Source organism: Canis lupus, chromosome 6 (genome assembly GCF_048164855.1).
Source record: "Canis lupus baileyi chromosome 6, mCanLup2.hap1, whole genome shotgun sequence".
In the NCBI taxonomy this organism is placed as follows: domain Eukaryota; kingdom Metazoa; phylum Chordata; class Mammalia; order Carnivora; family Canidae; genus Canis; species Canis lupus.
In genome coordinates this window covers 64,959,526-64,974,492 of record NC_132843.1, presented here as the reverse complement: position 1 = coordinate 64,974,492, position 14,967 = coordinate 64,959,526, and the positions used below count along the sequence as shown (strand labels likewise).

General features: G+C 41.8%; 1 protein-coding gene across 1 annotated transcript in view; it reads left to right on the top strand.

Annotated features, from left to right (window-relative positions):
- The window catches only part of LAMC1 (laminin subunit gamma 1), a 121,549-nt gene that overhangs the window by 69,335 nt on the left and 37,247 nt on the right, over positions 1-14,967 (top strand). Inside the window, exons 2-4 of the mRNA XM_072830958.1 lie at positions 7,423-7,727; positions 10,934-11,064; positions 12,934-13,100. Coding sequence (XP_072687059.1) covers positions 7,423-7,727; positions 10,934-11,064; positions 12,934-13,100 — 603 coding nt within the window. The remainder of the gene's footprint in view (positions 1-7,422; positions 7,728-10,933; positions 11,065-12,933; positions 13,101-14,967) is intronic.

Genomic DNA, 14,967 nt, shown 5'->3' with positions numbered 1-14,967 from the left:
TATGTAAACATCTAGTTTCCCTAAGAGATTATGGGTTTATCTTCCCCCAAATCATGCCAATCAGCTTCAAAACTTTTGTTTTCCCCGTAATTCCATTGCTATAGCCATAGCATTGTTTTTATAAATAGCCTTTGGTATAGAATTTTAACTTTTTTTTTTTTGAAGATTTATTTATTTATTTGTTTAGAGCATGGCAGGGAGGGGTAAAGGAGAAACGGGAAGGGAGAACTCTAAGCAGACTTCACACTGAGCATGCAGCCAGACGTGGGGCTTGATTTCACGTCCCTGAGATCATGATCTGAGCCAAAACCATCAGTTGGTTGCTTAACTGTCTGAGCCACCCAGGTGCCCCTAGAATTTTAGTTTTTAAAAGAACTCAAGTAATTATCGTAATTATCTTTGCCACTACTTCATCTACCTGCTTTGTATATTTCATAACGGCAGTTTGGAATTGAAACTCTCCATAGTCCAGCGCCACTAATCTCAGCATGTCTTTCTGTCAGGACAGTGGCTCATGTATGATTAGAAGTGCTTATTGCATGTATTAGGAAATTTGAATTATGGAAACATTTTCTTCATTTGAATTTCAATTCCATTTCTCAAATTGTAAATTCCATTGTATTTACTTTAATAAATTCAATTTAAAATGACTATTTCATGCAAAGCTATACAGTTTACTTATCCTCGTTCATAAGTTGTGCTGATTGAGATGTACTTTGTATGGAATTGTCTGCTTGCACTGTTGGCATTTAGCTGATTGACAGAGAGAGGGTATGAAAAAGGAGCACTGAAATTTAAGGGAAAGAAATAGGATAAAAAGTTTTTAAAAACAACCTATTTTGAGGATGAGTTTTAGACCATAGAAACTAGCTTTTCAGCAGCAATGAGGGCTGGGTTTTCTAGCAGTTGGCATGAACTCTATGTACCCATATCACTTCAACACATTCTGTGTGTGACTATTCCTCTTTCCTCTCTGATCACCCATCTGTGTCTACTTGAGGATCCCACATTCAGCATTAATTTGGCCCTGGGTCATCTTGATTGGCCAGGCGGTATTTGTACAATCTGTCTGCCGAGGTGGAACAATAACAGCTGGTACGCAGCTGTACACGTTGTCCTGGGAACTCTTATTTCAGCCAGCAGTTATACTAACAAAAATGAAAACATTTTCAAATAGCTGCTTTCTGTGACTACTGTTTGTATTAACTATTTGGAGAATCCCATTTAGTAGCCTAAACGTCTACCATCTCTAATTGACTTTATGTACTACAACCTTATTAAAAGTTTTATATAACTAAGATCAAATTTGGCTTCAAGGACAGTCATTTTCTGACTCTCAGGAGTTAGCACATGAGAACAATAGTGAATCAGTGACTCCTAATTTGATACTTTAGAATGAACTAGTTTTCTTTGTTGAATTCAGGCCACGGAAAGGCATGTTGAAGTTTTGTCAAATTCTGTATAGCCATTGTCATTCGTTACTTCATTGTAAAGGAGGCTGTTTCACAAGATCCTCATGGAATTCCTTGGAGTTGCACATAACAGAGAGGCATTTATGTTCTCCAGCAGTCAATACTTGATTCCAATTCTAAGGCAGGAAGGGTTTCTCCCCTACTCAGAGAGATTAGAAATACTTCACCATGTAGGAGGCTTAAGCAGAATTCCTTGGCTTGGCCCTGCATTAACAAAGGCTGGATTCTCATTGTTCAGAGGGCCCCCTCCACTTCTCTCATTCCCTCAGCCAGCATGAACTGAAGGAGTCAGAACAGGAAGTATTAGTTAATTTTGTGTGCTTCATTCTAAGCATCTGTACTTGAGTCTTTTTGTTTACGGAAGGAATGCAGCAGGAGAAAGGGAAAAGCAGTAGAACATTCAGAAGCTAAATATTTTCTTGAGGGTGTGTATTAGAGATTAGTCTTCATGCGCACGAACATGAGGTGAGGGGAGGGGGAAGATGTTCTAGTTATATAGTTGCTCAGTACTTTCTAGACTTCTGTTTGCTGATTTTCTTAATTGTTTGGCTTAAAGTCATACTGTCTACTTTTGGATGCTCCCACAGGGTAAAAATAGTAGAGTAGCTATCATTGGACTGGGAATCCAGAGACTTGGTCTTGTGTTCTATTGATCTACAATTTAGATCTTTTTACTTTGTCCACTGTGAAACGAGTAGGATAGATAGATAAAGAGTAGGAAGGTATGGTGAGGAAGAGAGAGAATGAGAACAAACATACTTGACAGGTCTCAATTAGCAGTTGTTTTATGGAATAAAACCCAGCTACTTAGTTTCACAGTTCTTGATTATGCAGGACTCCAGGTAATTGTGGGTAGATAAACTAACACTTGACTCTTCTCCATTGTCCGTATTGGCTTCCCATTTTATTCAGATTAGATTCCAAATTCCTTGAAGTGATTTCAGACCCTTTGTCTGTTATCTATAAACGGGGTGCGAAGTGACTATGGAAAATTATACCCACACAAAAATGTCTATACAAAGTCATAACCCATTGCCCTTGTCCCGGCAGCCCTGTCTCTGCCTAGCAAGCCTTCTTTTCATCTGGTCTGCTTCCTCTGCTGGCCTCTTCAGTGGCTTTTAGGAAGTCTCTCCCCTCTGCAGATATTCCCCACTGGCTTTGCTCTCAACCCCTCCCCCTTAGCAGGTATCTTTAATTTTCATTGCACAGAGAAGATGAAGTCATCAGAACTCTTTCAACTTCCATTCCCTAAAACCTACTCAGTCACTTGCATTGGAACCCAGAGAGAAAGCAAGGGTGCAGGTTTTCTCTGGCATGGAACCAGTTCTTTCACCAGCACAGAATCCTGTTCTTATTTCCCCACCTTGTATCCACATTTAGCCTTCCCCCTTCGGGGACTTGAGCACAACAGCATGTAATACAGCATCATATCTCCTATCTAAAAAAACAAAAAAGAAAGAAAAATCTTCCATGACCCAGTGTCCCATCCCACTATTGTCTTCTCCTCTTCCTCTCCCCTTTAGCCAGATGTCGTTGACTACATCCTTACCTCATATCTGCCGTTCATCTTCAGTCCCACCCACTCTGCCCACAGGACTGCTCTCAGGAGGTACAGCAGCAACCTGTTTGTAGCTTGAAGCCAATGGACATCTCAGTTATTGTCTTACATGACTCTTAGCATATTTTAACACCATTTATTATTTCCTCCTCAAACCCTCTTGGCTTCCATATTTATACTCTTTTACTTGTTGTCCTCTCTTGGGCCTCACAGCCTTCTCTGCAGTCCTACTGTGCTTAAATGTTAATGCCCTCAGGGTGATCTTAAAAGTCTGCTCTCTCCTCACTCAGCACACTTGCCTCATTGGTCTCACCATACCCAACCTTCATTATCCATCCATCTGCCAATCTGCCAATCTGTGTATCTAACTCAGACATCTCTCTCAGGCTTGCAGACCACTTATATCCAACTCCCAGCTAGACATTTCCTCTTGTTTAGATGACCCTCAGGCACCTTACAACTAGCATATCCAAAGTTGAACTCCTCTCCACATCCCGCCCCTGCCTCCAATCCTGCTTAACCTCCCCTGGCCTTTATTTGAGGGATGGTTCTACTCTCCATCTACTTGTTTTTAAATTAGAAAACAATGTGATTTTTAATCCTTCCATCTTATTTCTGGAAAAGGAGCTTTGACAGTGAAATAGCATGTTCACAGACTAGAAGTAGAGAAGGCTTCAGAAATGGCTCCCTTTCCCCCTTACAATCCATATGTTACTGTTACTACTGAGGTCAGCCTCCTCCACCTCACCCAAATCCACTCATTTCTCTCCATTCTAGCTGTCAGCCACTGTCATCTCTCCAGGACTACTACGACTTAACTATAAGTCTTGTCCTTTCCAATCTCATCTCTACCCAGTGGCAGTGGCCAGAGCGATCTTTTTGAAAATTAAATCTGGGGGCACCTGGGTAGCTCAGTCAGTTAAGTGGCCAACTCTTGATTTCAGCCCAAGTGATGATCTCAGGGTCACTGGGCTTCATACTTTCATGGAGTCTGCTTGGGGTTGTCTCCCTTTCCTGCTCCTTCCCCCTCTGTCCCTCCCTTGGCTCTCAGAGACTGTCTGTCTGTCTCTCAAAATCTTTAAAAAAATTTAAAAAATCTCATCATATATTTCCTGTATAAATGCTTCAGTGGCTCACCATTGCCCTTAGGCTGAAGTTGCTCTTTAATGTGGCCTCAGGCTTGGCCTGCTCTCCTTCCTGGTGAACCTGTCTCCAGCCACCCTCCAGTTCTTGCTCTATTCACTCCTCAGAAATCACTCCTCTGTGGTCTCTGGGCTTTCATACATGCTGTTTAATTTGCCTAGACAACTGATCGCTGTTTGTTTTAGGTAATTCCTCTGCATTCCTAAGGTCCTGGACGTAGACGTCACTTCTTCTAGAAAATGTGTTTTGATCCTGCAAATCCAGCTTAGGGGACTTTCCTCCATGCTCCCAAAACTTTGTACATGTCCCCTATCAAGGCACTCATCACGTGGAATTGCAATGGTCTGTATCCACTCCTGGATTGGCTTGAACTCTGAGGGTGGTACCCGTGGCTGTCTTGTCATGTGGAATGTGTGAGCCTCCTTTACAGATTGCCACAGAGCTCTTTTTTCTCTTCCAACTGTTGCTGTGAGTTAGAATGAAATAGGCAGCTCTGAAAACAAGGCTTAGTGAGGTAGGGCCAGTGCCAGCAAACTAGTTTGCTTCAAAGTTTAAGGCTAGCAAAGTTGCTTACTCATGTTCTGCTACCCATTGCTCTGTGTCTGTGGCAGCAGTGAGAGTGACCACATAAGCCGGTTTCTTTCAGAGTGTGGCTCTGTAGTGCAGATTTTAGTCTGGAACAAAGTATTCCCTGTTCCATTTTATCTTCTCTCCTTTGATCAGTTTCCTGCAGGTTGACTTGTTAAAGAACAATGAGATGTCAGAAATCGAGACAGAGTAGAAAAGCAGGGTAATCCATAATCCACAGATTAGTGAGTCAGACTTTGAGCATCCCAAATCACCTGTTCCTGAATAAAACTCAATTGTTTTACCATTCCAGAATATCTTAGTCTCTGGAATGCCATAGATACTATATTATGAATCCACCCCTCATTCAAGAGTAACATTTTAACATTTTTGATACAGTAAAGAGATAGAGGTTAAATTTTCATTCTTTTAACAGGTAGGGTGTAAACTAGATTTGCATAACCTGTGTGTAGGCAAAACGTACTGAATCTTAGGCGGAAGATTCAGATTTGTATAATGTTCTTAGGCAACTGTATGTAGTCACTCGTACAATCGGACCCTTATATGTGAACATATCCAGGATCCTAATTCAGGAATTTTCTTCTAAACTCTTATTATAATAATGCCTCATATTTGTATAGAGTTTTGCAATTAGCCAAGTATATGCAAGATCTTAGTTTGACCTTCCAACAGCTCTTTGAGAAAGGTGGCACAGGGATCATACCCTCATTTTTGCAGAAGAGAGGATGGCAGAGCAGAAATCACACAGCTGGTCATTGAAGGAGCCAGAACCTGAGCTCAGGTCTCACAGTGCCTAGTCCTGCATTCTTTTCCTCATGCCACGCACCTTTGAGTTCAAAACTGTGTGTGTGTATGTTTCATGCACAGTTAATCGAACTTCTCTTTTAAGATCTTGACCACCTACAAATTAGTTATGGCTCATATTAATTTTATTATAGATAATACTGTATTAAAGAATAGAGCCTGGATACATGACTTACCTGGGCTTTCTGCTCTTTCCCTCCCCTACCTCTCTAGCCCAGTGAAACTCATCCATGTAGTCCCATATCTAGTAGTAGAACAGCCGCGGGCCTCCCTGGCATTAAGGCAGACATACTGTCTTGCATTGAGGAGGGCAGGAGGGGAGGCCCTCCCGCCGGTGGCTGGAGAGTGAGCCGAGAAGCATACTGGCTACAGGTGACCGTCACTCCTTCTCCCCTAGGGATGAGTGGATATGAGGAAGTAACAAGATGGCAGAAGTCTCTCCTCAACACTTCTGAGACTGTGCAGGAATTCCTTTTCTGTGGGCTTTGTAGGAGAGGACAAGTATGTTACTTCCTGCAGAATCAATTCACTTGGGGAGGAAAAACTGTCAGCTCCTTGAGTGCAAGGACCTTCTATGTCTAACACATCCTGTCCCCCAAAGTACACAGCAGAGGACTGAACGTGTAGTTGTGCCCAACAAATACTTGTTGGCCAATCTGTGATCTTCACTATAGCATAGAAGTTGCAGAGAATCTATATTGTCAGAGATGGAAAGATCCAGTTGGTGAATGAAAGGTGATTAAAAACAGTTGGACTTTATCATTTTGACCCACCTAATGACATGCTGGCTGGCAACCAAGCTGTCCCAGCCATTAGACTGTGCCCTGGCTGCCCTAGGGAGCTGTATGACCAATGGTTCTTCCTCCAGAGTGACAGCAGACCAGTGGCTCCTTCATTTTGCTATCCTTTCTTGCTCAGTGTTTGGATCTTGTGTATTCTTTGAACATACACAAACAACTTCTTCAAAGTCCCCTCTCTCCTTTTCTCTCTCTCTTTTTTCTCTTTTTGTTCAGCTGCTGGAGGAATTTTTTCTTCATTCCTGCTCTACTCTCTGCCCCATCTCTTAATCACTGTCCTTTTCTCTTTCTCAAATTCCTCTCTTAACTTGATAGATAAGTAGAATAATAGTATTCAAGATAGTCTTCTGCATTGAGAAGTAACATTATAGTTAATAGAATGAGTTTTTAAATACCTTGAAAGTTTCCAGAATACCCATCTAGAAAGTCAACAAATATTTTCTTTTCTGTTTTTTTTTAATTAAATTGCTTTTGCTGAAGCACCAGCATTAAGAATAAATGCACTATTTTATTCAGTTTTGGTTTTGTTTAATAGTGTAAGTACAGGGATCCCTGGGTGGCACAGCGGTTTGGCGCCTGCCTTTGGCCCAGGGCGCGATCCTGGAGACCCGGGATCGAATCCCACGTCGGGCTCCCAGTGCATGGAGCCTGCTTCTCCCTCTGCCTGTGTCTCTGCTTCTCTCTCTCTCTCTCTCTCTCTCTGTGTGTGTGTGTGTGACTATAATAAATAAATTAAAAAAAAATAGTATAAGTACAGCTGCCATTTTTCATGGCAAACAAGATTTAAACAATGTGTGTCCTAAACAAGCTTTTATGAGCCAACTTATGAACCCAAGTATAACTTGTCAAAATGCACACTATTTCCAGGTTTTGTGTTTTTTTTTTTTTTTAATTTCCAGGTTTAGAATTGCCTATTGGACATAGCCAATGTGTTGTGGGTTCTAGAACCATCTTCGTCTAGGGTGTATCCTCCCTTTGTCAAGTTCCAAAGCAAATTGGGAATAGAGGGAATTTCTTTGCTTCATACATATAACTTATGAACTTCATGTTTGTCCCACAGGAAAAGCTTTCGACATCACGTATGTGCGCCTCAAGTTCCACACCAGCCGCCCAGAGAGCTTCGCCATTTACAAGCGCACACGGGAAGATGGGCCCTGGATTCCTTACCAGTACTATAGTGGCTCCTGCGAGAACACCTACTCAAAGGCAAACCGCGGCTTCATCAGGACAGGAGGAGATGAGCAGCAGGCCTTGTGCACCGATGAATTCAGTGACATTTCCCCTCTAACCGGGGGCAACGTGGCCTTTTCGACCCTAGAAGGAAGGCCCAGTGCCTACAACTTTGACAATAGCCCTGTGCTGCAGGTAACGTGTCCAGAAGTTGGCTTTGTAGCCCGTTAGTTCTTTCATATGCATGCAGGATGCAGCAAGATTGCTATATGGAGGCCTATGGTCCTACTTCAGAAGTAAGGGTAGGAGTAGCATCTATTCCAGCAGGACAGACAGTGGATTTTATTCTGCTCTCCTGTGTATTCTCAGTATATGAAGGAAAGTTGCTTTGTTCCTGTCACCCACGTGATGTTCTTGTGTTCTCATGTAGCTGCCACTATATTCTGGGAAATAAATTTTAGAAATATATATATATATATTTATTTATTTATAAAGATTTTATTTATTTATTCATGAGAATGCACAGAGAGGAGAGAGAGAGAGGCAGAGACACAGGCAGAGGGAGAAGCAGGCTCCATGCACCGGGAGCCCGACATGGGATTTGATCCCGGGTCTCCAGGATCACGCCCTGGGCCAAAAGCAGGCGCTAAACTGCTGCGCCACCCAGGGATCCCGAGCTCTAGTTTTCATACCCGGTTGCCAAGGAGAGTTAGCTGATTTGACTTGAGCTTATTTGGCAATGATAACTGATTTGACAGGATAGCTGATATGACCCTTTCTCCAGAAGCTGTGATCTCCAGATGGGAGAAGAGACCCTGGTTTCATTGGATACGAATATTACTAAGCATGTGCTGATTTATAATAATAATCAGCATTTCTTTTTCTTTTTCTTTTTTATTTTTAGATTTTATTTATTTATTCATGAGAGACACAGGGAGAGAGAGAAGCAGAGGGAGAAGCAGGCTCCATGCAAGGAGCCCGACATGGGACTCGATCCTGGGTCTCCAGGATCACGCCCTGGGCCGAAGGCAGACACCCAACCGCTGAGCCACCCAGGGATCCCTATTTTTATTTTTTTAAAAGATTTTATTTATTTATTCATGAGAGACAGAGAGGGAGAGGCAGAGACACAGGCAGAGGGAGAAGCAGGCTCCATGCAGGGAGCTCTATGTGGGACTCAATCCCAGGACTGCAGGATCACACCCTGAGTCAAAGACAGGTGCTCAACCGCTGAGCCACCCGGGCTGCCCAATAATCAGCATTTATTATAGCACTTACTGTAGTGGACTATAATGTGCCAAGCAGCGTTCTAAGCCCTTTAGGTATATTAGCTATATTTACTATATACGTATATATACACTCTATATACAGTTTACTTTTAACCCTCATGGTAACTCTGCAGGTAGATACTTCTTTTATCTCCATTTTACAGGTGAGACCTTGATGTCATTTATCAGAAGAGATCAAATAACTGGCGCCAAATCGCACAGTTTTAAGCAGCAGATCTGGCATTCAAAACCTAGAAAGTCTGGCTCCAGAGCCCGTTCTTTTTAAGATGCCCATTATGGAAAAAATGGGTTAGACTCAGCCCTTGAGAAGCTTTTATTTAAGGAGAGCAGTGATAAAGATGAAGCTCAAAGGAGATATAATAAGCATGAAATACAGAGATATGTTTAGCTATTTACATTATAGACGACTAAAAGATTCCTAGCGTTGTGGCCATGAGTGGGAGTTGTTATTGGAGTTCCAAGTTTGGATGCAGTGGAATCATCATCTCTTCTCCTTTCTAATTATACTTGGAGGCTTCATAGGGATTAGCTTTTATGAGCCCTCTGTGTTGCTCTCTATGCCAGGTGTTTGGCATGGTTTGAACAGTGCTTCTTAATCAGGGGTGTGCCTCCCTGTCTCATGGGGAGCCTTCTGAAAACACAGACGCCAGCAGCTCTGCACTTGCTTGTTGCGTCTCCACGGGTGATGCTGATATGCAGTCATAGAATAGGACTTTACATGGAAATGGTGTCTTGGGTGGTCAAACATAATATGCTACTCTAAAACTTAACGATTTACGTTAAGCTTTATGATTTCTCATGATTCTCTGTTGGTCTGGGCTCACTCGCTGGCAGGTTGGCTGGGAGTTGGATTTCTCTCTCCTTGTGGTCTTACTAGCTTCAAGGAAGCTAGACTAGGCTTCCTCACTTGATGGCAGAAGTATTCCATAGGGTAAGTCCCAGTGCTCACATGCTTATCAGACTTCTGCTGCAGCACATTTGCTCACGTCCCCTGGGCAAAAGCAAATCACATGCCCTAGCCTAGAATCAGGGTGGAAAAGGACTACACGGGGTGTGGACACTGGCAGACATGATTCATTGGAATCATTATTATAACAATCTACCACAGATGTAAACATCTGACTAAAATTAGCTCGATGAAAGGGCATTTATTATAAGGGCTTAGATCTCATAAAACCTAGAGAAAAACTAGCTTTCATTCTTGTCCTCTGTCATTATAGCACACGTACCAATTTGATCAGTTGTGGTTTCTTCAGATTTTTTCATTTGCTTAGCAAATGTTATTTGAGCACCTACTGAATGCTAAACACCAAGGGAACTGCAGTCCACAAAGCAAATAAGTCCTGCCCTCCTGGGGCTTACCGTCTTGGTAGTGGCAGCAGTAGCAGGGTGGCAGGGGTTGTAGTGGAAACAGACAATATAAATAAAACAGGGAAGTGAAAAAGGGTGTTGGGGTGGGCAGTAATTTTAGATTGGGTGGCCAGGGAAGGATCAAAAGATCAAAATTTGGAAAAGATTTGGATTTGGAAAAGATCAAAACAAAAACTACATCTGATTGGTTCTGGCCAGTGTAATGCTTTATTATTTTGTACTTGAATGTCTCTCCCAGATCTCTTCAGTAGTGGATTGGGGATGGAAGAAGAGACAGATGGTACAAAATGGGCAGGAGAAGGCAATGACCAGCATACCTAATGCCACCGTGGTGCCCCATGAGCTCTGTGCTGGTTTCTCTGACTGAATTGGGGGTATGGATACAAGGTGGAGAGAAGGGACATGTGTGTTGAATACCTCCTGTATGCTAAGCATTTAAAAGTATATTTCATTTAAGCTTCTCAACATCCATGTGAAGAAACGAGTATTATTCCTACTTTTGGGACTCTGAGTGGTCACACAACTTCAATAAAAGAAGAGAAGAGTCAAGGAGAAAAATATTAGGAAATTAAGGAAGTCATATTAAACATTATAACAGATTTAATGCTAGAAGAGGACATAAGTCACATTATATATTAACTGAAAAATTTAGAAAATTTTGTTCCATTTATGTCTCTCATCTTCAGTCCCTTTACTTTTTTCTGTTTTCTCTTTTCTTTTCTTTTTTTCCCCTCCCGACAGGAATGGGTAACTGCTACTGACATCAGAGTAACTCTCAATCGCCTGAACACTTTTGGAGATGAAGTGTTTAACGACCCCAAAGTTCTCAAGTCCTATTATTACGCAATCTCTGATTTTGCTGTGGGTGGTAGGTAAGTAAACTATTAAATAACTTTCAAAGTGACTGGGGTTTTAGGTTAGAAGTGAAGGTAGCAACTTGCTTACAACCATATTAGTAATGTTGTTAGACCTCATTATCCTGGAAACAAGGTAATTAGGTTTTCTAAAACCTTGTCAAATCAGCACACTTGGTGAATTCCTCCTGGGCACTTCAGTGCAAAGCTCTGCGATAGAATCTCTGAAGCCACCAAGGAAGGAAACATGAGACATTCACCTACTGAGAAGGATTTGACCTTCTTGGGCCCTACAAAGTGAATGGGGCAGGCGATGTATGAACATGTGAAAAATGAAAACATATTTTAGATTAAAAGAGGCCATAGGTCAGAGAATGAAACAGAACTGTCAGTCTAGAGAAGCAGATGGGGGAACTAAGCTAGGCTTTAAAGAATGGGTAGAGTTTGAATAAGGAAGGAGGTTGTGTGGGTGGGATGCAAGAGGATGGGCATGTAATGAGCAGAAATGTAGGGTTGGGAGATTATAGACCTACGAGGCTTAAAGAAAATCTTTTCTGTGAATTTGTAGAATTGATGGAGTGAAAGGTGTTAGAGACTAATCAGTGATAAATCATATACTATTTTAGAGTAGGCCTCTGATGTCTAAAGAGTGGTGAGGAAAATTAATTGTAGGCAAGGTGAAAGTAGAGTACTATTGAGAGAATTCATATTCTTGTTATGATGCTGTGATCCAGGTGTTAGGTGACAAATACCTGACATCAGGGTGGTGACAATAGAATGGAAAGGAACGTTTTAGATGGATTTTATTGTGAGGCGAGAATTATCAGGACTTTAGTCAAAGATGATTTTAAGGTTTAATGATCAGGAGAATGGTGGTACTATTAAGGAAATGAAGAAGATGGGCTAATGTAGGGAGATGATGAGTTTAGTTGTAGACGTGTAAAATTTTAGGTTATGGGGGACATCTGAATTTGTGTACCAGTCAAGGATAGAAAGATGAAAGCTGGGGATATGAATTTGGGATTTATCCTGGTATACTGAAGATGTTTTGGAAAGGTTTGAAACGTATTATGAAGTAGTGGTGGGAGCTCTGGAACAGCTTCTATCTTAAAGAAGGCAGTGAGGGAAACATCAGGGCACCAGAGCAAGTTTTAGTATTCATGGGCATTTCCATGAGTCCCTTATGATTGTACCTGCATCAAGGGATCCTGCAGGGATCCTTGCCCCAAACAACCTGAGGGAGTATCAGAGTTCCATATGGTGGTGAGGTGTTAGATGTCTCTTATTACCTTCAGATCTGGGTACTTTAAAATCATTAGGATGGGTAACAGCTGACCGAATTTTTGACTTGTGCCTGCACAATCCTAAGCACATAAATTAAGCAGCTTCTTGATCCTCCCAATAACTTGTGAAATTGACATTTTCATCATCCCTATTTTACAGGTAAGGCATAGGGGTTAAGTTACATTCGTAAGTCATAGGGCAGGGTTCCAAACCCATGCAGCCAGGCTCCCAGGTCCTTGCTCTGCTTGACCTCCACACTTGGCTGCTGCTTGACACAGTTGACTTCAGGAAGAGATCCTAGAAATCATTGAAGGCTCCAAAATTGTTAGACACTTTCTTCCTGTGTCTGGTTAATGCCCCATTCCTTGTAAAATACAGATGTTTTAGGGTGGGGGAGTTTGCTTGTTTGATTTTTCCTTTTTACCTGAAAACTCAAACATTCATTATTTAATTTTGTTTAGTTCCTCAGTTTACAGTCTTGAATGGTAAAACTAAAAATACATCCTGGGGTTGTGTTTAGTTCTCTTTGTACATCATGTTTCTGCATCCATTTCTGTGACTTTATGGCCCCTTCATATTTTTGATTGTCTGTTCTCTTCCCAGGTGTAAATGCAACGGACATGCAAGTGAGTGTGTGAAGAATGAATTTGACAAGTTGGTGTGTAATTGCAAACATAATACTTATGGGGTAGACTGTGAAAAGTGTCTGCCTTTCTTCAACGACCGGCCGTGGAGGAGGGCAACTGCCGAGAGCGCCAGTGAATGCCTGCGTGAGTGCCCCTTGGCCTCAGTCTGTTAAATTATCTTGAGAACTTCCAGAGTGGGGAGAAGGAATGGGTGACTTCCTTCTGTTCCTCCTTGAAAGGAAAACTCTGAAAGGCAGTGCTGCTTCTGTAATTTGAGAGCAAAGAATGGTAAACTACATGCACATCAGAGGAAAATCATAGATGCAGGCAATTGGCTACCAATATAAAGTAGGTTCGTTTGTGTTTCCTTCATGAACACACATATCAGACTGGGAGCAGCATCTCTAAGGTTCAGAACTTCACTTAGATCCAAGTCCTGGGCCAGTGTAGCCTACCATAAAACATGGTTTCTCTGGTCTTGTCTTTGATGCACACAAAATATTCTCCTACCAATGGTCATTTATGCAAGCAGTCGGGGTCACTGATTAACATGTGTTGGGTAGGTCAAGTTCTAAAGTAGGACTGCTGTTCAAATGATTATTTCTCAAAATTATTTTTCCTTCGTTTCTTAAAACACATTTCCTTATTTCTTTTTTTTTTTTTTTAAGATTTTATTTATTTATTCATAGAGACAGAGAGAGAGAGGCAGAGGGAGAAGCAGACTCCATGCAGGGAGCCCGATGCGGGACTCCATCCCGGGTCTCCAGGATCACACCCCGGGCTGCAGGCGGCGCCAAACAGCTGCGCCACCGGGGCTGCCCCATTTCCTTATTTCTAAAGAGCACAATGGGGAGGATTTTCTTACTCCTCCCATGCAGAGGTGGGTGACTTTGGGAAGGAAAGTAGGTCCTAGTAGTTCTAGAAAAGGGTAAAAGGAAAAAGATTGCACATCATTTTATCCTTTTGTAATGGCTTGGTTTATTTTGAACAGATAGAGAAAGAAGCCTCAGAAAGGAACCACGAAACTACGCAATCATGCTTTGTCAAGGACTTAAAAATAAGAAACTTTTAAAGCAGCGATAATTTTTTCTGACCTTATCAATATTGCCTATCATATACTCTTAATAAAGGAATAAGAAGAAGGGGGATCCCTGGGTGGCTCAGCGGTTTAGCGCCTGCCTTCGGCCCAGGGCGTGATCCTAGAGTCCCGGGATTGAGTTCCAACGTCAGGCTCCCTTCATGGAGCCTGCTTCTCCCTCTGCCTGTGTCACTGCCTCTCTTTCTCTCTGTCTCTCATGAATGAATAAATAAAATCTTTAAAAAGAAAAAAAAAAGGAATAAGAAGGATACTCTGAATTCACTGGAATTATTGTTAGAAACCTTGAGAAACAACCAATATCTTGACTCATGACTATTTGTTAGTTGCCTAGAGCAGTTTTTCTTATCTTCCCTTTTCCTCAGCAAATCTCAGATTTAAAGATAAATTGTGCAGCCTCCTCTAGAATTCTTAGGCACTTGCTTGAGCTTCAGTTCCTTTACTGAAGCGTAATAGCTAGTGTTAGAAGCAACATGATAAAAGTCTTAACAGAAACACTGAAATACCCCTATGATATGATATTTAAATAAACGTACACATGTATTTCAAAAGTATTTTTCTAAGTGATAGGGTCATATTTTGAGTCTCTCCAGGAACATTATGAAAAAAGCATAACCATGTATTGCCAGTTTACCACCGGGAAATGGACTGAATATAATTTCTAAAGGAGTTTGATGAGGAACTAAAGCAATTTGCCTTCTTCCTTGGGTCACTTCAGCTTTTCAAAGAATGAAGTTTCTGGAGGTTAGAATAGTACTACAATATTGTCAGGATGCTGGGGTTGGAGAAGAGAAAATTAGAGCCTTCTCTCTTACTAGCTGATGAAGGAAACAACAGTGTCTGCTTCACCTGTGTAGTCAAGGGAACTGTTCTGCTTCATGGTCCCAGAGCACCAAACCATTTAGGGTGGGGATG